This window comes from Zingiber officinale, chromosome 3B, assembly GCF_018446385.1.
Source record: "Zingiber officinale cultivar Zhangliang chromosome 3B, Zo_v1.1, whole genome shotgun sequence".
In the NCBI taxonomy this organism is placed as follows: Eukaryota; Viridiplantae; Streptophyta; class Magnoliopsida; order Zingiberales; family Zingiberaceae; genus Zingiber; species Zingiber officinale.
The window spans coordinates 121,018,727-121,043,872 of NC_055991.1; the positions used below are offsets into that span (position 1 = coordinate 121,018,727).

General features: G+C 34.8%; 2 protein-coding genes across 3 annotated transcripts; both read left to right on the forward strand.

Annotated features, from left to right (window-relative positions):
- The first annotated feature begins 1,321 nt into the window (after positions 1-1,321).
- Positions 1,322-12,374, forward strand: LOC121967498 (TOM1-like protein 4). Of its 2 annotated transcripts, XM_042517767.1 has the most exons (11): positions 1,322-1,499; positions 1,587-1,626; positions 1,694-1,814; positions 2,581-2,659; positions 5,055-5,153; positions 5,235-5,348; positions 5,998-6,191; positions 7,664-7,745; positions 9,503-9,588; positions 9,710-9,898; positions 11,494-12,374. In XM_042517767.1, exons 3-11 carry the CDS (start codon positions 1,702-1,704, stop codon positions 12,101-12,103), a joined length of 1,566 nt encoding a protein of 521 aa, XP_042373701.1. In that variant the 5' UTR covers positions 1,322-1,499; positions 1,587-1,626; positions 1,694-1,701; the 3' UTR covers positions 12,104-12,374. The 2 variants fall into 2 exon arrangements, with proteins under 2 accessions (XP_042373701.1, XP_042373700.1); XM_042517766.1 differs by lacking the exon at positions 1,587-1,626.
- A 2,419-nt stretch (positions 12,375-14,793) lies between these two features.
- On the forward strand, positions 14,794-24,010 carry LOC121967499 (protein ALTERED PHOSPHATE STARVATION RESPONSE 1-like). The gene is made up of 4 exons (XM_042517768.1): positions 14,794-16,359; positions 17,367-17,566; positions 20,206-20,429; positions 22,964-24,010. The coding sequence occupies exons 1-4, from the start codon at positions 15,048-15,050 to the stop codon at positions 23,718-23,720; spliced, it is 2,493 nt and encodes an 830-aa protein (XP_042373702.1). The 5' UTR covers positions 14,794-15,047; the 3' UTR covers positions 23,721-24,010.
- The last annotated feature ends 1,136 nt before the right edge of the window (positions 24,011-25,146 follow it).

The window sequence follows — 25,146 nt, forward strand, 5'->3', positions numbered from 1 at the left end:
GGATACTCACAGAAAGGCTCAGAGCAGGTCAAGAATAATTAGATGCACATGGGGAGGGTCGGAGTAGATCAGGGTAACTGAATACTCACGAGGAGACTTGGAGCAGGTCAAGAGTGACCAGATGGATGCTCGCGGGGAGACCCGAAGTAGGTCTGGATAACTAGATGTCATGGGGAGGTCCGAACCATGAGAGTAATGATTGTTCTTTGTTTGAGGGGAGGATTGATGGTAATATAATCAAAATTTCATATTAGAAAGATATGAAAAAAAACATGAAATTAAAAAGATGTAAGATATCTTTATTAACCTAAGCTATTTTGAATAGAATTCAAAAATAAAGATACAAGAGGTTAGACTTAAAATAGATAATATAATAATAATAATAATAATAATATTATTATTATATATAAATTTCTTCCGGAAACAACCACGTTATATGCCTGTATTAAGAAAATAAACAAACAACGTTAACTCGATTTTCTTAATGTGGTTCAGAATTCCAATTTTTTATTCTATAGTTTATATATGGACTTATAAAGTGAGTCATTAGTTTTTTTTTTCTTTTAAAAACGAAGAAACCTCTTAAAAATCTTCTTATCACGAAAATAAGGTAAATCAAAGTTTGTATAAACCGAATAAGACTAAAAATAAAATAATGAAATTAATATTGCATTTCAAATACTTTTCTTTAGGTTTTTTGTTTTCAAACCTTTCCACCGACGTTGAAAAAGGTAACTACTCCCTTCTAATCTTAGTCAGCTCCATCTTTTTCTAATTTACTGAATTAGTGATAAGCCTCTATCCGATAACGATTCCTTCTGCCTAATGAAGCAATAATTTAAAGGACAATCTCATAGATAATTAATAAAGAACAAAGATTACAATCTATTCAGATTGCGTCGAATATATGTTAAAATAAATATTATGCATGTACAGATTAATTGAAATGACACCTAAACAAGCACCTAATTCAGTTATCGAACGACAGAACAACTGATTAACTTTCCTAACAAACTATTAACTTTATCTTTACGTCCGGATCGCTCCCAAGTCGCTTCGATGTCCCAACCCGATTAATAAGTCGGTGGAGTCGAAGCTACTCTACAGAATCCGAATCCGTAATTTCAAACCCGAACCGGGGATGGACCACGTGGTTTCATAAAGCAGAAAAGTACTAACTTTACAAAGCGGGCCCAATCGGATTGTAAATCCGAAAAGAGAGGAATTGGTGGATCCGATCGATTGGATCGGGTTTCGATAACCGTTAACCCGTTCGTAAAGTTAGACTTCGTGGCGGTGGATTTTGACTAGAAATGCGAGCCCGTGTGAAAGAATGAGGACGGAGTAGATGTTTGCTATTATATTCCTCGCGATCCCTCGAACCGCCGACGACTTCTTCTTTGCTCTCTGACGATCTAATCTGCCTTTTCGGCTTCTTAATTCCTTCTTAAGATAAGAATTTTGCAGAGAGGGATTTTTCATCGCTCGCTGGTTTGAAGGTAGACCCTCGCTCACGATCTGATTGATTTACTCCTGGAATGCCATGAATCTGCGGTGTTCTTCTGCTTCTGGTTTTTGTTTCGTAGGAAGAAGGTGGTTTTGAGGGTTCTCGGAGGGTTTCTTTTGGTGTGTTGCGATTTGATATTTTGCTCGACTTTTGTTTGGTGTGCTCATTGTTTCCTTACACGAGCAGATTAGTTTATGATGGCTACTACGGCGGCGGTGTGTGCGGAACGGGCTACGAGCGATTCACTGATCGGTCCGGACTGGGCGATCAACATCGAGTTGTGCGACATTATTAACATGGATCCTGGGTACCTTTCGTTGCTTGCGCTTTCCGTTTAGTAGATCTCGATTTGTCGAGGCATTTTCTTTTGTTTTGGTGTTGCATTTAGTTTTATGGTGAGGGAAGTTACTAGATGGATGAGTCACTTGGTGGCTTTGGGATTTATCGGTGAGCATGGATGCTGCCTGTTTCCACCTTTCTTCAGCTAGTTTCTTTGGTTATCCAAAACAAACTGTTGATAGATTTGAGCCTTTCGATGGTTACATAAGCGTCAACTGAATCGTATACTTGATATTGCCCATCAGCGGGCATTCCCTTTTTCTTAAGCATCTTCATTTTTGAAGGAGTGAACTTTCTTGTGTATGATTAGAGAAATTTAGCGCGAAACATACTTATGAAGTTGCTGTACTTGATGTAACACTATATGTATAGATTATGAGTGTCAATCTTATCTTTTTAGTGTATTATATTAACTAATTTTGAGGACATTCATCTATCTATATAGATATGCCAATGGTATTGTATATATGCATATATATTTACACACAACCAATATGTAAATTAATTAAGGGGGTATTGTTAATAGGCTGATTAACTAAGCATCTTAATATTTAATTTCACTGTGCTATTTGATCCTCATTACGTATTAGTTATTTTATTATATTAATATATATATATATATATACACACACACACACACACACACACACACACGTTTATGTTTCTCTTATAGATTCTTGTTATTACTAAATTGATGTTACAATATTGACATTTCTTTTTACAAATCTGAGCAGACAAGCCAAGGATGCACTGAAAATACTAAAGAAGCGCCTTGGAAGTAAGAATCCAAAAATTCAACTTCTGGCACTATTTGTAAGTATTTTCTCTTCTCTTCCTCTAATTATATTAAAAGTAACAAAACTTTCCTGATATTAAAAATGAAATTATTCATGACAAATGTACAGTGTTTTAGTTACAATTCTTTAGAAGGAATGCAGCTATATTAGTTTTTTGTTGGTCTAACTGCTCAAGTTCTCTTCAATTGGGGATGCCACATGTAATAGTAAAAAATAATTTGAGCCATCGTCTTGACAGGCTTATACAATTTTACTGTAGAATCCTATGTGTTGTGCCCTATCCATGAATTTACTACAGATTCTTTAGCAAGTATTTGTAAAATATATGTCGTTTAAGATTTCACAGTGTAAGCACATATGAAAAACAACTTCTAAAGCGTGTACAATGGAATTATATTTTGTATGTTTACTGATACAAATTGTCATGTACATTGCAATATCCATCATTGACCATAGTAGTTATGCATAAGATTACTTAAAATTTCTTGCTAGATATCGTTTCAATTCTAGGCAAGTGTATGAAATATCATTAAGAGACCATAAAGGACTTTGCATCACTATCATAGAACTATTCTAATTCAGGTTTGTCCTAATAGTCTTTATCTCATAATGATATACACGCTTGTAATATGTACTCCCAATATTTATCCTGTCATATAATCTTGACTCCCTATGAGGCTTCAAGTTGGGTTTACTCGGTATCATTATGGATTTCTACAAATATGAGAAGAGTACAGGCTTAAACGAATACCAGTGACTACAAAAAATAATTATATGATAGGTTAAAGGTTTCAGGTGCAACAAAATATGTAGAAATTGATGCCATTGATCATAGTGAGATTTTCAACTATAAACTCATTATATAAATTAATTTCATCCCTTGTGGTCAATTTATTCTTGTATAAAATATTTACACTCACATGTATCATGTTTAACCATATCCTTTTCGCGCCCTTTCCGACCATATGTATATACGACTAAGTATTCTAACTAATGTACTACAATTTGTTTGGCTTTCCAACAACACGAATTATATATAAGTATATAAGCAGGGTTTTTTTAGACACATCACATAAGTGTGTAAGTTAATGTTTGCTGAAACTAAAAGGGCCTTGTTCCATAGTAGGAACTAGGAAGAAATCATTACTAATTTTAATCGATCTTTTGGTGCTAAAATCATTTGCTGAAATCTCGTGACAATATTATTCCATCTAATTTTGGATTTGTTTACTCTGTATATATTGTCTGAAACACAATCACCAAATCAGTTATTGAAATCTTGTGATAATATTATTCCATCTAGTCTTGGATTTGTTTACTCTGTACATATTGTCTGAAACACATTCACCAAATTTGTCAATGTTAATGGACAAGGATTTGGTTCACTGATAGTGTGTTGGTGCTCATGTCATGAGCCAATAACCAGAATATTGTTAATATGTGCATTGATGCCTCATAAATATATGTACCAATGCAAGTAATCTCGTGGTTGAAATCCTTTGTTCTCTTGGTTTAACTAATATGCTTTGACCTCAAAATTCAGATGGATCCATCATCCATGTGTCAAGTGGATAAAATTGAAGGAATGACTTGTTGGTTAGGATGATTTCAAAATCTCTCTTATAAAGGACTGAGAAAAGAGAAAAGTACAGGATAATCATTCTTATCTCGAAGCATGAGAAGGGGCAAGTGGATATTGACATTCAATTTTCTGAATGATTTTCAAAGATAAAAAAATTAAGCATGTTAGCTTCTGGAAAAATGTCCAGTTTTCCTTTGTTAGAAAAATAGGAATTTTCAAAGAACATTTGCAATCTTTTTTTTGACTTCCCTATCTAATAAAAAATTATTTTTTATACATAGGATGATTGGTCTTCCTCTAAAATATAAGGAAAAAAATTATCATCAAGCACATTTTTTGTTGATAGATTTCCTTTACTTTGATATGGAACATGGAGAACTGGGGAAAAAATTCTAAGAGAAACACAGCCTAAATGTGTTTAGAACTTTACTCTCCTAATAATTAGAGCAGAGTGCATGCAGTTGAACAATTTGAGTGAAAGTGGTCAAAGGACTCAAAACCACCTAGTTTTGTTCAGATAACCCATTTTAACTATTGTTAGTGTAATTCAATTTGCCTGTTTCTATTTGCATTGGGTTTACCCTGATCCATAGTAGTTAAACTAATTGCAAGTTAATTTGAGTTTGACTGATTCAAGTCAGAAGAAAACTAAAATTCGTTGGCTAAACTGTGCTTTCAGCCTTTCACACTGAACTCATGAAACAAATATCTTTCTAATGTGGCTCTTCTACCTTTGTTTTTTTTTTGGCCTTAGAACTTCATTATGCCTATTGTTTTTGTTTGTATTCAGATTGCATTGATGATACTATTTCTGGAAAACTTTAACTAGGTGCTAGAAACTCTGAGTAAAAATTGTGGGGATAACGTTCACCAACAAATTGTTGAGCGAGATATTTTACATGAAATGGTCAAAATAGTGAAGAAAAAAGTAAGTATTTCTTTTAGTTATGATCTGATCTTCTGTTAGCACCTCTCATACAACTGAATTACATCTTAATTTTATTTGCAGTCAGATTTAAATGTAAGAGAAAAGATACTAGTCCTAATTGATGCATGGCAAGAGGCTTTTGGAGGAGCAGTAGGAAAATATCCCCAATATCATGCTGCATACAGAGAACTTAGAGTATGCATTTGTCCTGGCACCTTTATTGTTTTTGTCCCCAGTTAATACCTTACCATTGAATGAAATCAATAGTTTATAATTATATGCTGATAAATTCTTAATATGTTAAGTGGAAAACCTCATGCAGTTTTTGGTTTTCTTTGAAATTTTTGCTACAACATGAATCATTATCTAGTTGCAGCAATTTCAAGATGTTATTTTAGCCCTAGGGAATGTTTATGTGTTCTTTATCACAAAAATATTTATTAACATCCTTGGTATGTCATAATTCATCTTTGTTATGCACTCTATAGATGATATGAGCATGCACAATGATCAAATGATCCAATAATTTGACTAGCTGATAATTGGGGTTGTAGGAGTGAGGCATAGAGTGAAAGCAAAGAAAATTCAATTTAAAATGTTTGGGAATTACTAGTGATAGAGATTTACATAGAACTTGATGATTATGTTATTTGAAGTGTTTTTTTTTGGAGTGGGGCATGCTTTTGAATATTTGAATGTGTTCTTAGAATGCTTCAAGATCTGATCTGACCAACAGATATTTATTATGTTTCTCTTTACTTCCACTTTGTCAGTTTCTTACATTATAGGGCTGTTAATGTTGCTCCTATTGATCGTCTAGTATTTACTTTATGGATTGACTTAGGCTGCTGGAATTGAGTTCCCACCCCATACTGAGAACACTGTGCCATTATTTACCCCACCACAAAATCATCCTATCTCATATCAGCCTGCTGCATCAGGATATGAAAATGCTACGTCATCATTTGAAAATGCTGCATCAGCATTTGAGACTGCTGATGTAGGAGCTTCACTTCAGTCTGATTTTTCTGCTCTCAGGTACTTTCTTTGTCCTTTTGGTTTCACAAATGTTCTTAATTTCATAGTTGATCACTTTAAGCTCATAGTTTATTGCATATTAACTAAAGTTTAACCTTCGATATCTTTATTTTTTTAAATGTTTTGTTCAATATTAGGTGCTATTCTTTGCTTTTGTTCTGAAATAATTTTGGTACTAAATGAAATTGAATTCAGAATGTATCTTTGCAACCAAAGTTCACATATTTGTCATACTGAATTAGACTGACAATTTATTGGTCTTGTGAGTATAGGGAGTCTAAGTGTGGTCATGTGCCATTGATGAACAAGTTTCTTTCAGTAAACCACATGCTGAGCCTTACATTTTCGAGTTGTCTATTAAATAAATGGTTATGCTTGGTTGACCCTTCAGATATCTAATTTGTACTAAATTGATTTCAATAATAATAAAAAAACAAAGGTGGGATCCCATCCAAGAGATGACTTGAGAAACACATCATAAGGGAGAGCATTTGAAGAAAATTTGACACAATCTCCCTAGTACATGGCTAGATCCATAAGTAGAGCAATCCACCACATAATAGTATAAAACAAAGCCACATCAGTAAGAACTTTACTCTAAATAAAACTTATGCAGAAATAAAGTAAGCTCTAAACAAGTTCCAGGGACACAAGACCACATATATTACAAACACAAAATCGAACCAACATCCATAGCCTCAACAAGGTAGAAAAAAATTTACATAAAGTAAACATGAAAATGAAACATAAGCAATAAACCAATAAGAAGGCTCTAGGATAAAGTAGAAGCTGGTCTGGCATCATAGAGCCATCCTAGTGAGCCAATCATGGGCACAAAACACCCCAACCTGGGGATCTAGGGATCAACACCACAGAAAGTAGGGTATTAGTCCATCATATATAAATATTTCAACCAGAATAAACAGTTAAGTTTGAGTGAACAACCTATCACTATAAGTTACTAATTGTAAAAGTAGTTAACTACTAACAATAAAAATAACCTTAGCAACATTTATGCATGTGTGTAATATTCATATAACTTGCAGGACAGTGAATAGTGTGCCCATTCACTTAACAAGAGAAGGGGAGCCTTGGCACAACGGTAAAGTTGCTGCCATGTGACCTAGAGGGCATGAGTTCTAGTTGTGGAAATAACCTCTTGCAAAGCAAGGTAAAGTTGCGTACAATAGACCTTTTCGTGGGACTCCGTATTGGCGGGAGCTTCGTGCACCGAGTTGCCCTTTATTCTTTGTATCACTGGGTGAATGCACGCTCTAACTAATTACCAAATGAACAATGATCTGATACTGGAATGCTCTTGATCTGTTATTTTGTTTTAGTTTTAGGACGTGAGGCATAAAAGATTTATGTAAGCTACAGTGCTTTGTGAAATATATTTTTTTGGATCTTTTGTTAATATAGGATTTTTTTTTTAAAAAAAAGATTCATTTGAAATGCAATTCCTGATGCAGCTTGGAGGAAATTCAGAATGCTCAAGGAGTAGCAGATGTGTTATCTGACATACTCAATGCATTAGATCCAAAGAACCATGAGGTAGAGTTTTCCCTTTTATTGCTTTTAGAAAGGTAACTATATGATCATGCAACTTACATTCTCTCAGCTGATTCATTTCATGAATTGCTTTGATTATTTTTGTGAATGCTTTTATATGTATCAATTTAGGCCCTCTTAATGCATAATTCAAATTGTGAAACTTGCACCTTAGTTCTTATTAAAACTTTGTTCTGTCTTAGTCTTGTATCATCTGTGTGCCCCTTTAGGATAATATTTTTTTTCACTAATTGGTGTTCGGCTAGAAGAATCATAGTGTTCGATTATTGGGAAGTAACATTTACAAAAATCAATTATTGGATATAAAATGGCGAGATGTGTGGAGTCATTAGAAAGGATAAAATAAAATATTCATATCTGAGACTTTAGGTAAAACATCATTATGAGACCTATGCCCAAATGAAAAAGATTGAGGGTTGCATTAGGCTAAGATAGTCAACCTTAAAATTGTCTAGACCAATGAACACAAGTCTTAACCATATTTGTTGGTCAATAGACGGATGAGATTCATATAGTTGAACTTCAATATTTAGGTCAAATATGGTTGACAATGCAGATAATCCATGAGCATTCGGTGTAGTTACAGTAGATTAAGAAAATAGATTAAGATTGTAGCGACATGTTTAGAAGGAAACCAATATATTTTATATCTAGACGAGCTAAATTGAAGGTGTCAGGGGCAGAGGAAAGCCAAAAAAAATCATCAATGTAGTAAAAAGAGATCTTATTGATTTGAATATAGTGACAAAGCCTTGCATAAAGTTAAATGGAGGAAAAGATCCATGTATTCGATCCCAAGTAATTGAGATGAACATGATTGGGAGATGCCGATGATAATGACAATGCTAATCTGGATGAGGATGATGATATGGTCCCTTTTATGCATGTCATGTTGCTATCAAATTGTTTTATTGGTAAGTTGAGACCAAAGCTTTTTCCTATCTTGTATGCTAGAGGATGGGTTAATTAATTTATCTTTATTTTTTTTGGTTTTCTAAAACCAATCCAAATATTTTACTTGCTTTGGTTGTTGATTAAAATTTGAAAAAATATTTGAAATTCCTCTAGCCATTAAGGAATTGCCTTGTTTTCCTTAGGAGTGACTAATAACATCACTATGTTGATTGAAAATATTCATTTTTCTCTAAATTTGTCTCTTCTACCTCGTCTACTAAATTATTCCCCTTCCCCCAACTCATTTCCCTCCTCAAATCATCCCTCAATGTCAGTGGAGAATTAAATATAGTGAATGCAAGGGGTTGTTTCAGAAACTGTTAATGGTTAGCCTTCGGTGAGGGTGGGGTGCTTGATGAACAAGGGAAGGCTCGATGTGTTGACATGGTGGCATTCTCCTTTGATTGCACTTTTGTTGTTTGCATAGTACTAAGGAACACCAAGGATAGGGAGGCTAATGGAGTTGATCAATTTGATCTAATTCTTCTTTGAAATAGAAATTAGATCATTTTAACCTTTCATCTCAATGTGTATTTTCTCCCATAATGTTTTCAATTTCTTTCACCAACTAGGAATTATGTTTCCTCTTGATGATTGAAGAGGGAGTGTGAGTCTCAATTCAATGACTTTTATGCGACTAACTACCTAAATATTAGCTCAACCGCCTTCCCTTCTTTATACTATTGGTTGGCTGCTAGTGGGTCAAAATTATGACTCATCAGATTCTCTTCTACCTCAATATTAATTAGTATCAGAATGACAATTAATCATTTTGCATATGGCAGGAGTTAAAGCAAGAAGTTATAGTCGACCTCATTGAGCAATGCCATTCTTTTCAGAAGCGTGTAATGGTTCTTGTGAATACTACAGAGTACATTCTCAAAACTTTTGCTACTTTTACTCTGGAGATAATGAATTGAGATCTTAGACACTAATTCTTTTGGAAAAAAACAAAAATTATACATAAAGAGTTTGACTTTTGTATGTTGCAGAGATGAAGAGATTCTTTGTCGGGGTCTGGCACTGAATGATGAACTTCAGCGTGTGCTTCAAAGATATAATGATATGTTGAAGGGATCTACTCTTAGTGCTGGAGTGCCAATTGCTTCGATTGCACCTATTGTCAATATGAACCATGAGGATGATGAGGTTGAGGATGATTTCTCTCAGCTATCTCTCAGGTACTAGACATGAGGATTCTCTCTGTCCCTGATACTCACCTTTCTGAATGAAGTCTTAAATAAATTTGTAAAGAAGTAGAGAATATACTAAGCTATCTCACCTTGATGAAAGATAGTTACGGAAGTCAAGTGGCATTATAATTTGTAAGAGAAGTAGATTTTATTTTCCTTGTAAGTAATCCATAATCATCAAGAGAAAGAGTTGGAGGTTTTATTGACATGGTTGGAAATATAGCTGCAGGGTAGAAAGGTAATGGGGAGGGAGGGAATATCCATTGCTGAATTGACATATTTCATGGATTATTCATATACATTTTTATGCTGCTTCCCCTCACCTTTCCTAGTTATTCATCCAAATAGACCAAACAGGGACTGAGGCATCAAAGGGAAACTTTGTTGGCTATATGCACAGTTATTTTTTTCATGATTGCAAGGGAAAAATTATGCAGACAACTAGGAGAGGCTCAAGTGGGACTTGAGTCCATTTTAGGTGAATTTGAGCTTGAACATGTTGTACCTTGGTTTTTATTTATGGCAGAAGAATACTCTTGGTATTTATTTCATGCTTCATGCACTGTAGCAAGTCACAATATTAGAGGTTCACCTTGAATGAATCCTTCTTTGAGAAAACTGATGTTATTTCATATTATGCTTGTAAATGACGCCGTACAGCGTAGAAAAGGGTTCTTATGATTCCATGAGCTTCATACTGTCACATTATAATCCAAATGAATTTGAGCTGAAACCTTGTACAAGTTGTAATATTCACTACTAGCACATAATGGATTAACACGTCAGCAATCCACAGTGTATTAGTGAAGTTTGGCATCTCTAGTAGACAGATTAGGAGGTGGAGAGCTTCCTCATCACCATCATCTGAGACCAAATCACAATGTAGACAATACACTAATAGGGTTGATCTAAACTCTTTATTTCTAGAAAAGACATAATGAAATACTTTGTTGTTGATTTTTCCTGTTGGTTTGTCTAACATTTGAATTGAATTGGTTGGTGATTGGTTTAAAATTTCTTGGTTAGGCCAAATTTATCTTTAGTGAAATAATCAAAGTTTGATTAGAAGATGAGAGTCTAACATGATTGTGAATTAATGAAACTGCTTCTTTTGGTTCTTATTTTATTCTATTTAATTCTGAATTTATGATGTGCTCAATTTTAGATATTTGCAACTAACAGTTCAGCTTTTTCTTGCTCAATTTATTTCTCCATTTTTTTTTGACTGATGTGCTGCACTAGGAGACTTAATAATATATTCTTAAGCAGATAGATAATTTTTGGTTTAGATATTCTACTTGAGCATGTCCTAACATTCAACGTTCGTTTTAGTATTATTTCTTAATGCCTTTGCTGAAGTACATCAAAATCATGATACCATTTGAACTAAAAACTGTCATTGTATTCTTTATCTAATGTCAAATTCAATTCACTTGGAACTAGAAATTATTCTATTATCAGGCACGGTTGTTATTATTCTTTGTTGCCTATGTTCTATCATGAGCTCGACCTACCTCATATCAACATTTTTTTTGTTGTATAGACGTACCTAACAAAATAAAAATGTTTGGAAATTGCTCCAGGACTTCTAGGGAGAGTGCAATAGGGCAGAGCAAGAATTCTTCTTGTGCTGGAAACGCAACTACCCTAAAACCTCCTCCCCAACCCTCAAAGCCAGTCAGGGAAGAGGCAAACTCAATTGACTATCTTAACGATGATGTTGCTCCTCCTAACCCACCATTGCCACCTTCCCTATCTCATTCCCTGCTAGCTTCTGATACAGCCAGAGTGTTAGAGCCACATGGTCTAACCAGTCATGCCGAGCCCATTTCAGCAACGAAATCCAGTGCAGAGACACTTCCAAAACCTCATCAGGAGAATCAGACTACTGGCTTACTACCACCTCCCCCTTCAAAATATGGCCAAAGGCAGCAGTTCTTTGAGCAACAAAAGAATGTTTTATCAGGTGTGGGCACAGTTCGTGATGGATCTGTTTCTCAAAATAACTATTCTTCTGATCAGGGAAATACCAGCCTTAGTCCACTTCATCAACAACATTTGGGAGGACTGGACTCGTCACCATCAGCAAAACAAACCGATCCTGAGGATGCACTCTTCAAAGACTTGGTTGATTTTGCCAAGTCTAAATCTTCTTCATCATTAAAGCCACCCAATAGCCGCAGAACTCGCTGAGCAGTGTGCTAGAGCATGCTCTCCGTAGCTTGTCTTGCTAATGGTTTGGTTGTCTGGCTAAGTTGAGCTGACTTGTGAAATAAAAGGAGACGTCTGGGAGTTGGGCTGTTTTAAAGTTGTTTATCCTGTGGTGTATATGATATTGTGAGAAGACCACTGCATCCTGCTCCACTTAAGGTTATTTGTATGTAAAAAAGAAATCACCCCTTATACATTGTTGACTTCATGCCATTTTGTACAAAAGACACATCTGAATGCGCCCTTTGATGAAGTGTCAATTCATTTCCTAAAACATCAAAAACGTTTGTGAGCTTTTTGCAGGGTAAGTTGCCAGGAGTTTCTTCATCAAACTTGTCAATATCTTTGTCCATTTTATTTCCAATGCTGCTTCACATTCATGGAAATTTCCAATGCCAAGATATTATAGTTTTGGAGGGAAATGAGACTCAAGGAGACTCGTAAGGATGACTGTTCAATGTTATTGAATCTCCTTGATCTAGATAACATTATCAAAACTACTTCGTTGCACCCACTGCTGATTGATTTGGTTACTGCATGCCATGAATGTTCGCTACAGGCAAGTAGAGAATTGTCCAAAACAATACAAGAACCTAAAGGTTTCAAGCTTTAACATCACAAGCTCTTGGAGAGCTTTCATTTTCATTAGTTTGGCTCAGCTAGTTAAGCTTTCAACCCCTTTGACAAACGAATTTGACTATTGGAACAATTTTTTTTATATAATGAAGAATATTTTCGTTCCACAAAAGTCATAAGAAAGAGCTGATTTGAATATTTTGGAGCAAAGAAATTCAATCAAGATATTTTTCAAATATTAGAGGAGGAATTTTTGATTGATCAATATTTTTAATTCATCACGTTTTTGCCTTGTTTTAATATGAAAGTAACGTGAACCCATCCATGCCAAGTTAATAATAAAGAAAAAAAATATATTTTTTTTTCATATTTATAATTATAAATTCTAAATCTTATTTTTTTAGAGAAAATTATCTTAAAATATCCTATCACAACTTTAATTTTGCATCCACTCATCATGTCAAAAAAAACTTTATTTCTACTTCTTAACTAAACATAATGAACATCAATTTATCTAACTACTCCTATGTTTTTAAAATACAAAGATTCTAAATACAACATATTAAATTAGAATTTAATATATTTTCTATCAAATATGAATTTACATTGTAAATGATGCTTAATTAGATAGAAAATATATTTGATTCTTTTTAAATAATGTTCAATTGGATAGAAAATACACTAGATTTTTTTTAAATGATATTAAATTAAGGAGAGATTATATTAAATGAAAAAAAATTATGCTCAATTTGATAGAAAATATAGTTGATTAAGTTTAAATGTACTAAATTTAGAAAGAATTATACCTTCTTTTAGATTTTTTATACTTAAATAAAATAAAAGGTAATTAGATAATAATATTTATATGTAAAAAATTTAAGTAAATACAATTTTAGATGAAGAAAATTTTAAGATAATTCACCGTTATCCTCAGTTTTTATTTAATCAACAACATTTAATAAAATCAGCAAAATTGAGATAAACAAAAAAAAAGGATGTTGAAATAATAATCAATAAAGTTGAAGTTCAAACAAACTACCAACTTTCCCGTCTGCATTCCTAATTACCGCGTGGAATTCGACGCATCCATAAACAACAAATGGACAGAAAATTCCTGTGGAACAACGCAAAACTATCGTACCGCATAAAGAGGTTGATTATTCACATAATTTGGTATGCGTCCTTTACTATAAAGAGATTTACCTCGGCAAAGTTAGTTGCTAGCATATGAGATATTATCATCATGAAATTTGAGGATCGAATTTTGATAAAGTTGAGATAAATGTCTCCCTTATGTTAGTCATTATTCCAAAGACTAATAGCCGATCGTGATTTACCTCCTCCGTATTGATCTTGGGACGAGTTGACGAGAGTGCTGGGGATGAACATATTTATCTTTTACCACCTTGATTATTAGTACCGATAAATTAACGGATAATTGATAAGGTTAAACTGATAGACCATTTGTTGTAAGTATAATCATGATGATAAAAATTTTATTGTTATAGGAATAATTGACTAAGATGCCAACTAAAAACAAGAGTTTGATGATTTTCAAAGGCATCTTAATAAATCAAAAAGATGTCCCCCTAAAGTATCCTTTTTTATATTATTAATCGCCGCAGTTTTATCAAAACCATTATATCTTAATAATTTTTAAGTATGTTAAAAAAAGTTAATTAAATTGAACTAGTTTTAAGTAAGAAATAATTTGAAATAGATATTTTTTAATTAGCATTAGAACAATTTTAACTAACTTATAAACCCTTTGGCCAAAATTAGTAAAGAATGATATTTTGGATAAAAATTAAGATAAAATGTTATTTTTGATAAGCCCCAGAATAAAAGAGTATTTTTTTTTTGTTTTTATTTTTGTTTTTAGTAAGTTTAAACTTTAAGATGTGTTTATAACCAATTTAAATTTTTTTAATGGATTATTTTGAAAAAAAAAAAAATAGGTGCCGGTGTGCCGGGTGCGGGCGGGGGGCAAAATGATGATTATTATTTATTATTTTCTAAAAAGAAAACAGAAACTCCACGGTCGTAGACTGGGACCCACCACGCCTTCATGTATTACCGCCTCCCTGGCCGTTTCGCTTCGGCTTCGAATTCGCACCGCCGCCCCCACCGCGTAACGCTTTCGCCTATTCCAACGCCAGCGCGGACGCCTCCGTTCATTTCGCATTATCGCTGGAAAGCGGAGGAGCTCTCATGGTGGTTGTTGGTGTGATGGATGAAAACCAAGAGGCCTGCCCTCCTCCTCGGGTTAGGGTTCCTTGAGGTCGATGTCTCCTTCATGTCGGAGCGCGATGGAAGGACTGACTGAGGTCGTCGTCTTCGTCGTCGGGAGATGGGATGTGCGAGTTCCAAGGCGGAGGAGCAGTCGGAGTTGATCGCGCTTTGCCGTGAGCGGTTGGAGCTCATTCGCGCGGCCAGGGACCGCCGTCACGACCTCGCCCGCGCCCACCTCGCCTACTTCCGGGAGCTCGCCGCCGTCGGAAACGCGTTGCATCGCTTCGTACGGGAGGAGCTGGCGCCGGTCTCCCTGCCATCGGGCTCTCCTGTCCTCATCCTTCCCCCCGGGGACGGCAAGGGGAAGCCGCGTTCGGGCCCTCTAGCCGCTGCCGCCTCCGTTTCCTCATCAGCGACGTCGCTCTCGCATTCTATCTCGCTGGAGGATTCCCACCTTCCGCTTTCCTCCGGGTCGGGGTCGAGAAACGGCGAAGAAAGTGATGCGGGAGGGAAGACCGAGAACAGAGGCGGCGTTGATGATGCTAAACAACAGGAGCTGCCTTCCTCCAACCTTCGTTCCTTCTCTCACAGTCCTAGTTCTTCCTACATGAGGTCATCCACGGCGATCCCCACGTTGATATACGAGGATCCATTTGCTCCGATTTGGACGAATTCTTCACACAATGAATATGGATATGGATTTGACTATCCTTCCTATGGTTTTCCAATAGGATCTCCGTCTCATGGCAGAGAGGCTATGATGACTGGTACATCCGTGCCTCAAGTCGACCCTGGTACTCCTCCTCCTCCAGCTCAGGAATCCTCTGTTTGGGACTTCTTTGATCCCTTCGTTTCCTATGAGGAGTTCATGCCCGATTATTCCGGGGGAAAGCTTGGTGTACGCTCCTCTGTTAGCAGTCCTGACTTAATGGAGTTGCGGAAGCAGGAAGGTATTCCTGATCTTGAGGAGGTAGCAGAGGTGGAACCTATGAAATTGACAAATAAAAAGAAAGGAGATGATGATTCAGGAGTAAGAACAACAGTTGGAAACTCAAATTTATTTTCTACTCAAGCAATGGGACAGAAGGATGAGAAGGCTGCACAAATCGGGTTGGCAGATAAAGAAAAAAGTTCAGCAAACAGTAAAGTGAAAAGCAATGACGGCGATGAAGGATCTAGTAGGAACAAGAACACGGTGACGTATAAGGGTAGCTCATATTTGACAGACGAGAGTGGGCCTAGTGGTGACAAATCCTTGTCTGCACGAAGTGATGCACAGACACTGATGTTCCAGGGTCCGAGGGATATGATGGAGGTTGTGAAAGAGATTAAGGATCATTTCTCGTCAGCTACTGATTGTGGTGAAGAAGTATCTACGACCCTCGAGGTGGACAAGTTGCCATACCGGCCACGAAGCAGAAGGCATAGAGGTGGGCATCGATTTTGTTATTCTAATTCTATACTTGAAATGGTTTTGGACGGACCTGGATTATTTATTTATTTGACATTTTCACTAGAAGAGTAACTAGAGGTTCGGGTTCCCCAAAAAAAAGTTTTTTTTTTTCAGTAAGAAGGGCTTCATTTTTGTTTTATCACCATTTTTTAGTTTTTGTTCTCAAGCAAAAAAAAATAAAAATAAATAACATCCTCAGATTCATTTTGGTATTAGCTTGTTCGTGGTTTTCTTACTAACTGAAAGAAATCTCTTACAACTCTCACATGGATAAATGACAGAGCTTATCTTCCATGATCTTGCACATTTATTCAATGTTTTTGTTGCAATCTTCTCATCGAACAATTTGTTAAAAATGAAAAGAATAATATAACTCTGGATTTTACTGGTTGCTACTTGCCTTTGTTAATTCTGGGTTTCTAGATAATTGTGAATGTGAAACGAAAATTATCAATTACCAAACTAGAATTTTTTCTTAAACATCTTTGTCAGTGGCTATGCAAACTTCTGTATAATTTTGACTAAATCACTATTATGTATTTGCAATGAATGGGTCCTTGATTAAATTTGAAATAGGTTGATACATCTTACATGAATGTTAATACACAAATTATCTCTTAAGTAACAATTTTGTTAATCCTTTCTACCACTATCATTATTTTCTTTTCAAAAAGAAATCAATGATGATCTACAAGTATTTTTCTGATTTCTTTTATTTATGTGTATGATGACACATTTCTTTTCAATTTACCGAGTAATAGGTATATAGCAATATAATTTCGAATTTTTTGTTTCAATCACCTGCAGTGATAATAAAAAATTGGTCTAGTATTTCATTCAGCTTGTATGCTCTAATGGCATTTATACTTGATGCACTGTCCTATAAATTCTTCTTAAAGCAATTGTTTGTTAAAGAAGGTTGTCAGGAGAGGACTATTGCTCTACAATAAATGGAAATTCTAAATCTCGTATATTTTGTTCCAGTCATTTCCAGGTTCTTTTGTCCCATGACTCTACGTGTATTGATTCATTCACATCCTTTCAAGCGGTCAAAACATTCAATTGTAAGTACAAAGCAAAAGGCTAGCAATTCAAATAACCATGTGGCTGGAATATCTAGCAGCCTTTCATCCGTTTTGGAAAAGTTGTATTTATGGGAGAAGAAACTCTTCACAGAAGTTAAGGTATGGTTACCAGTACAAGAAATTATATGACTTCCTCTTCATTCATGTTTGCAGCTATCTATATCAATTGCTAGATCATTTTATGTATGTCCTTGTTTGTTGACTACATTTGTATGCTTTCTGTATAGAATATTATAGTTTTGGCTTACCTCAAGAACTATTAAATAGAAAACAGAAGCGTTGAGCCATTGACCAAGGATGGAGGTTATGAGAAAGGAACCTTGTTATTATATGCATTAGATTTTGAAAATAATGTGGACATTACTGGTCAAGATATGCAAGCACATGGAAAATATAAAGAACACCTTTTTCTGTTTAGCAACGCATATTAATGCAAAAAAAAATAATGACAATATTTCAAGGTTTGATTTTCTATTTTATGGTCGATTTGGTCGATGCATGCACTGCCTTCTATAGGATCAAAAGACACCACTAGTCATCATAAAAAAAAAGGCACGACTAGACAGTTGGCGCAATTGGTAGTGTTTGTTGTAATGTCTTGTGGTCAATTTCCAACGGCTACAAAAATGTCTCGCTAGGTGTCTGACCTCCCCATGCAAAGGGTCGCTGCACTAGGGAAAAATGTCCCCGTGATTTACCTCATTCCAGAGTGGGTGGGGCCGCCATAGAGGGGCCGTTAAGGTGATGACTTCACCTTTTACTGCAAATGACTAGAAGCCCTCTGGGCTATGGTGCAATGACAAGGTGCTCAAGCAATTTTTCAAGCACCCATGGTTTGAATCACAACTACGGTGCACTACAGGATATTTTCCTCCGATGGGATGAAAAATCTGGGATGTTGGTCATCCACCTCCAAGACTAGTTGGACCGAAGGCTTGGATACCTGGATTATAAATAAAAGGCATGACTAGAGTGGGAGGTGACCAATGGATAACCTAAAAATTATAAACTCTATTCTCTGGCAAGTGCAAGGCTAAATAAAAGTTAAGACTACCACAACTTATTTGTTTTTAACAATCAGAGATGTAAATGTAGGAGAAATAATAAAGAAAAACTAATAACAATGCAAATAAGAGAATTTAACATTGTTATCTGTTCCTGCTTACTGATTTGATAGATGAATCACTCTTGAAAAACCACTATAAGAATTTCTCTACAAGAGGAGTGCAAGTAATGGTAGCTTAAAAGAAATTAATAACTTTTCTTTTCTCTCCATGCATAATGTAATAAGAATAAGAGAAAATAAAGTAGAAAAATAATAAAAACCTTATGACCTAAAGCCTAACTAATTTTGAGTTCATAGAGGCTATGGATGGGGAAAGTTGGAGTTGCATCTATTAAGTGAAAACTCCGAGAGACTCGTTTAAGGTAAGACTTGGTTGTTGCTGTTGTAGAGGCTGTGGATGGGGACGCTAGCAATTCACTTTGGAGAAATAATGCCACAAATGTTGATGTTGTGACATGGAGGATATTGATTGTTCAGGATAAGAGTTATGTGGATGCCATCACATTGTTGTCATGCTACAAAAACGATAATCAAGTCTTTATCCTGTTAAGCGGGGTTGACTATATGGATCCTCTACATCATTGGGACATTGTTGCTGTGCTACAGTGAGTTGAAAAGAAGGGTGACTATTAACTCAAGAAGGGATGAAAGTGGACGTGGAGAAAGAAGAAAGAGCACATAATGTAAGGGGGAGATTGTTCCATCACATCAAATCCACAACATCCCTTTTTTGGGGTTGAAATAGAAAATTCATAACCTTAAAAGGAAATTTGCTTTACTGTGATGCCAAATTAAGTGGAAACAGAATTATTATATTATTCCAGTGAAAGAAAACAATTACACTCGTGTGTGAGGCTCTGACAGAGCAACTAGTGCAATAATAGTCAATCACGACTATCATTTAGATTTAACACTCTTATAACTATTGACTTCTAGCAGTATTAATATCATGAAGCATCTTTGTATTTGAGATCTCTCTGCAGTGTGCATGCATAGTGGTTACTGCCCCATGCGTAAAAAGTAGAAGTTTTTCTTGTTGATTTCAATTCTTCCTTAGTTCTTTAAATATACTTTTTGAAGCACGGAAGTACTGGATCTGCACTTCTTTAGCATGTGGAGGCATAAAAAAAACATATGAAAATCTAAATGCATAATCAGAAAAGAAATCCAATTCCCATGTTTTATTCAGAGAAAAAGAGAAGAAAAGAGACTAAACAAATTGCACATTAAGATTTGACTGCCAATTTATAAATCCTATCTGCCTAAAGCAATCCTGCAGATTCAAAATTTGTTCTGTCTACTGTTCATAATTTTATCACTAGACAAACTTGTTGTCACATTAAAATTGATATAAAGAAGTCACAAAAGAAGATGATTAGATTTTATCTCTGTATGCTCTTTTCAAGTAGTTTTCTTGTTTTGCTAGAATCTATAAGAAACGACATCATTCATATAGTCCTAAAAAGTGAAATTTTTATCTGACATTCAAATCACTTCACTTCCGGTGTATGTTAAGCCTGAATTTCAATCAGCAGGCCCTTTGCATGGAAAAAAAATTACTTTTTTAAGCACAGTGAAATATAATACCATAATTGTTCTTTAAACTATTTGTAAAGTATGGTTTCCTTGTGGAGTCAACATTTACATTAAATTACTTAGGTGGTGTATTTAGGATGAAGAAAAGCTACGGTTCTGCTATGAGAAGAAGTATAAACGTTTGAAAGATTTAGATGACAAAGGGGAAGACAACTCCAAGATTGATTTGGCCTGGGCATCAGTAAAAGACTTGCATGCAAAATTAAGCATTATCATTAAATCAGTCACCAATATCTCAGACAAGATGCACAAGATTAGAGATGAAGAGTTGGGGCCCCAACTTATCCAATTAATCCAAAGGTAGGCTTCAACATTTCCTCAGTGGATCTTGCATGTGATGTTTCAAGATTTCATTTGATATCTCTCAAACTAATCGATTTCATGAGCAGAGATTTTAGTATTTAACAGTTGGTAGGCTTAACAGATTGACTACCTTTTCATGTCATGATACATATTTTTATTGTAAACTGCCATAAGTTTCTTGCTTCAATTTTTTTCAATAATATGTTCACAACTGAGGAGGAATTGATATCACAATTTTTTTCCCTTGAATGCTTGCTTTACTTAAATGGAAAGATAGAGAGGGAAAGTTTCTTGGGAGAGTTATTAAGAGCAGAATTACAGTTGAGATAAATATTATGGAAGATCAACTAGAGACTATGTACATTTAATAAGATAACTAATGAAAAATGGAGAGAAGAGAAGGATTTGGAGAGGCCTTGTAAAATCATTGTGGGGTGAGAGAAGAAAGAGACATATAGTCGATTATATTAATGTAATAAATGAAAAATTAAACTAGGAGAAATTTTAGAAACAAAAGGTTATAAGTTTTAAGTAATTATAAGACTGAATAGCAAATGTAGTTTCAATAATATTAGTGAAATAGTTAAGATGAACATGGCATTCTTATGAGAGATTTGGATGTTAGGATCTATTATTCAACAAGGATGACAATAATGAAGATGGGAATAATAACATAAAGAGTCGATGATCCAAATAGAGGGAACTCCTTGGTGTCTTTTGTTTCACAGTGTGCCCCTTTCGCTAAAAGAAAAAATATGACTGATGTATTCCACTATGCATGGAGCAGTGTTAAAATAAAAAAGCCTACAAAAAGTTATAGTTAGACTATTTGATGCAACTGGAGTGGAAAGTGTGAGGGATACAAGTGGACTACGGAAAATTCTAGTTAATGTTATACAAAAGGATCTAATTAGTTGATTATTACTAGTGATATAAGTTCAATTGAATAATAATACACATTTTGCTGACCTTGTATACTTGGTTGGGCAAGCTGGAGTGCTGGACATCAGTCATATTTGGATAATTGACCTAATAAATGATAAATTGAGGAATAGTATAAATGAAATAATACCTAATTATATTTCCTCTATAAAAAATTTCAAGGAATAGATGATATTGAAAATTATTATTATTAATTCTCAAATATGTAATTAATCTTAGATACTCTAAATGTAACTACCGTATGGAGTTGGCGCACTTCTAATCTGTTGGTAACATAGTGGTAGGATAGAGGATTCTAAAATGGTTAATAGAACACATTTGGCATAAAAAGAAGAGTTAATAGTTATGAAAGACCGTGTTGAATTTATAAGGAGAAATAGAATGAGGAGAGATGATGTATAGGGGATTGGCTTTATGGATCTTATACCTCAATTGAGATTTATCCAATGCTATATTGCTAGTAACATTTAAAAATAATTAAATCATTTTATTAGATTAATAAGAATACCTTATAATTGTAAAGAGCTACTATTACCTTAATAAATGCATTATGCATGCCCTTGTATACAAGTACAAGGTTACTTTAGAGTTACGATGTCTTCTGGTCATCATTATATATATTTTTTTATTAAAAAAAAATATATAACATTTATCAGTCAAAGTTGGCAATTCCATTTACGGCATGACCTTCATAACGGTTTAATATGTTGGATGCCTGGATCCCTTTGATCCCAATTTCAACTTATGCAAAATGATGCAGCATACCTTCAATGTTGGATTCCTATATCTGATTTTGAGCATAAATTCTCACTTTATAGATGGAAAAATAGAAATATCTATCTAACCTGACTAGATCAAATAAACTTGACACAACTTGAAAGTATAAGGTTTCACCAACTTTTATAAGCGTTGGGTTTCTTAGAAATAAAAAACTTGAATTTAATTGGATTTTAGGTCTTAATAGGATAAACTCTCAAAGAAAATCAATCCAACTCCAAATTAAAATTGACAAAATACCTGTAACTAAATAATTGAATGTCTCAACTATCTAGGATTTAAATGAGAAATATTCATATTTTTTCGGTTGAGAAAACAAACATAAATCTTACTCCGAATCCTGAAGCAAAGGCGTGACTTGATACTGCATGTTTTGTTAATTTTCTGCTTTCCTTGGGTGCAAGCTGGGTTGCACAAGTAGTGTTTAAATGATAGGGGTCCTATGGCAATCTTAGTGATTCACTACAAGGATATGTCAAACATACCAACCTGGACAATGCAATTGTTGTTTATGTTCTTTTCTTAGATCTTGGTAGGTGATCCAAAGGGTAAAAAAGACAGGAAGACCTGTCTCTGACTCTAAAAGGTTAGCAGATAGTCTTTTGCATGTTTAATACAGAGTCATATTAATGCTTTAATTTACAATATGACATTAGGTGAAATGGATACAAGAGAAAATCAGAAATACATGAATGCTTCATCAATTTAGTTGATAATATGTGCTTCTCAAGATTTTTCAAACAACCTTTTTTTGCCAGTTTTATTTGTTCCGAGCTTGTTCTCTTATTGTAATCTTCCTCCCTCCCATGCAGTTTGGTAAGAATGTGGAAGTCTATGATGGATTGCCATCAGAAACAGTTGCAAGCTCTGGTTGGTTGCAAAAACTATAATCTAGTTATTAAAAGAAAGTCTGGAACAACGGCTACAAAAGAATTGGAGATGGTTTTCCTAAACTTGTGCAAATGTTTCAACAACTGGATCAGCATTCAAAAGTCATTTGTAGAAGCGCTCAATGGATGGCAAATGAAATGGCTTCCTCAAGAACAAGAACTAACACCTGATGGCCTTGCTCCTTTCTCTCCAACCAGGATTGGAGCTCCATCCGTATTTATTGTCTCCAATGATTGGTATCATGCAATGAAGTGTATTTCGGCCGACAAGGTTCTTGAACGAATGCGATCTTTTGCAGAAACTGTCCACTTAATGTGGGTGAGTCAAAATGAAGAACAAAACCAAAGACTAGAAGAAGAAGAGCTGTCAAAGGCCTTTAATACAAGGGTTAAATCTATGCAGGTAAAGCAGGATAATGGGCATCTAGAAATTGTATCAGATAATAATGATCTTATGGATGAAAATGATGAATCCTTGATGGCAATAAAAAAGAGACTTGATGAGAAGAGAGAACTACACAAGGAAACTCTGATACGGCTTGAAAAAATTGTTTCCAATATTTTTCCTACTTTAGTTCCAACATTTGAAGAATTGGGAACTTTTACGTCTGAAGCACTGAAAGCATACAATGGAATCAGAGTCACCATGGACACGCAGCAACATAACATCCAGAACTGAAGTTTGGGCAATAGTGGACTGGCAACCCAACCTTCCGATGGCAACTAAACAGGTGTTCAGAATTCATTGGTTGGCTGATCGTAGTGAATTTAGAGGTTAGCAATTAACGTTAGCCTTTTTGTTAATATATATGCACTTAAAATCTCTCTGTATAGTTTTCTTCGAGCAATTCTTATTCTTTCCTAACTAAAGCATCCAAGGGTATTTAGAATTTTGTTTTCTTGCTTCGTTATAAGGAGACTTCTGCATCACTAAATCAAAGGGCAAAGTGGACCTATTATGTTTGAAAACTCTGTAAGTTGGACCGAATGTTCTCTGGAATACACATAACCTTTCTACTATTTACTTTGGAAATATTACCTCTCGCTGTCCTAGTTGCTATCCAATTCTAAATTTGATTATATAATACTTTGCTGTTGTTTTTATTGGGCAGAGGAACAATAAGAGGACACAAAAAAGTAACTTTAAGACAAACAAAACATTATTAGAAAAACTTTGTACCCTTTTATTTCCATCTAGACAGAAATAAAACTTCTGAAGTTGAGAGTCTTAGTTTCCTCATTCTCTTTCTCTTTCATTCTTTTCTTGTCCTTTAATATAAATTCATCTTTAAGTTAATTACATGTTTTGTCTCGATCATAACTGTCTGTGTGTCTTTCTTTGTTTGTTTTGTTCTTTATCATATCGTGTTGCTGCAATTTGTGCATATGAAGTTTTTGCTTAGATGGAGCTAGCTATATTGATTTGTAAATTGGAAGGTTGAAAATTCTTAAAAAGACTTGAAAAAAAAAATTACCACCTTGCTTGCCGACTATTTCAAGGCCTGGTGAGCCCTGAGCAGTTAGCTGCTGTCTATGACATGAATTCACCTATGCTTGGACTCGTACTAGGATGGACCTTGAGCAATTCAGCCCATGTGCAACATGATCTAAATTGGTCGAGCCAAAGTCCTACACAGTACCCTCAATTGGCTTACGGCTTTTTACCGAACCACGTAGGTAAGTTTTTGAAATTACAAAATCGCGTAGGATAGTTTTAAAATTATTAAATCATGTACTTATTTCCCATTTTACTCCTATCAATCTAATCAGTCAAATCAATTTTGTTGTATGTTGAAATGCTGAAATTTTGAGTAAATCAGTCGACTGACTTTTTAAATCAGACAACTAATTTACTTATTTATTTATTTTTAATCAAAGTTAATTTTAGGTAAAATCGGTTGATGGATCAAATAATTTCGGAATAACATGAAACTGTGAGTACAATCGACCTAGGTTTGATCGGGTACAATCATAGTTTTGATGTGTGCCAAAAAGTTTAAGTTAGATTTTCATATTGTTTTGATATATGTTTAAGTCATGCAAGACTTGGTGAATCACATGAACAAAATCTTATCCTATGGTTCGGTGTTGGGGTTGCAAGGTTG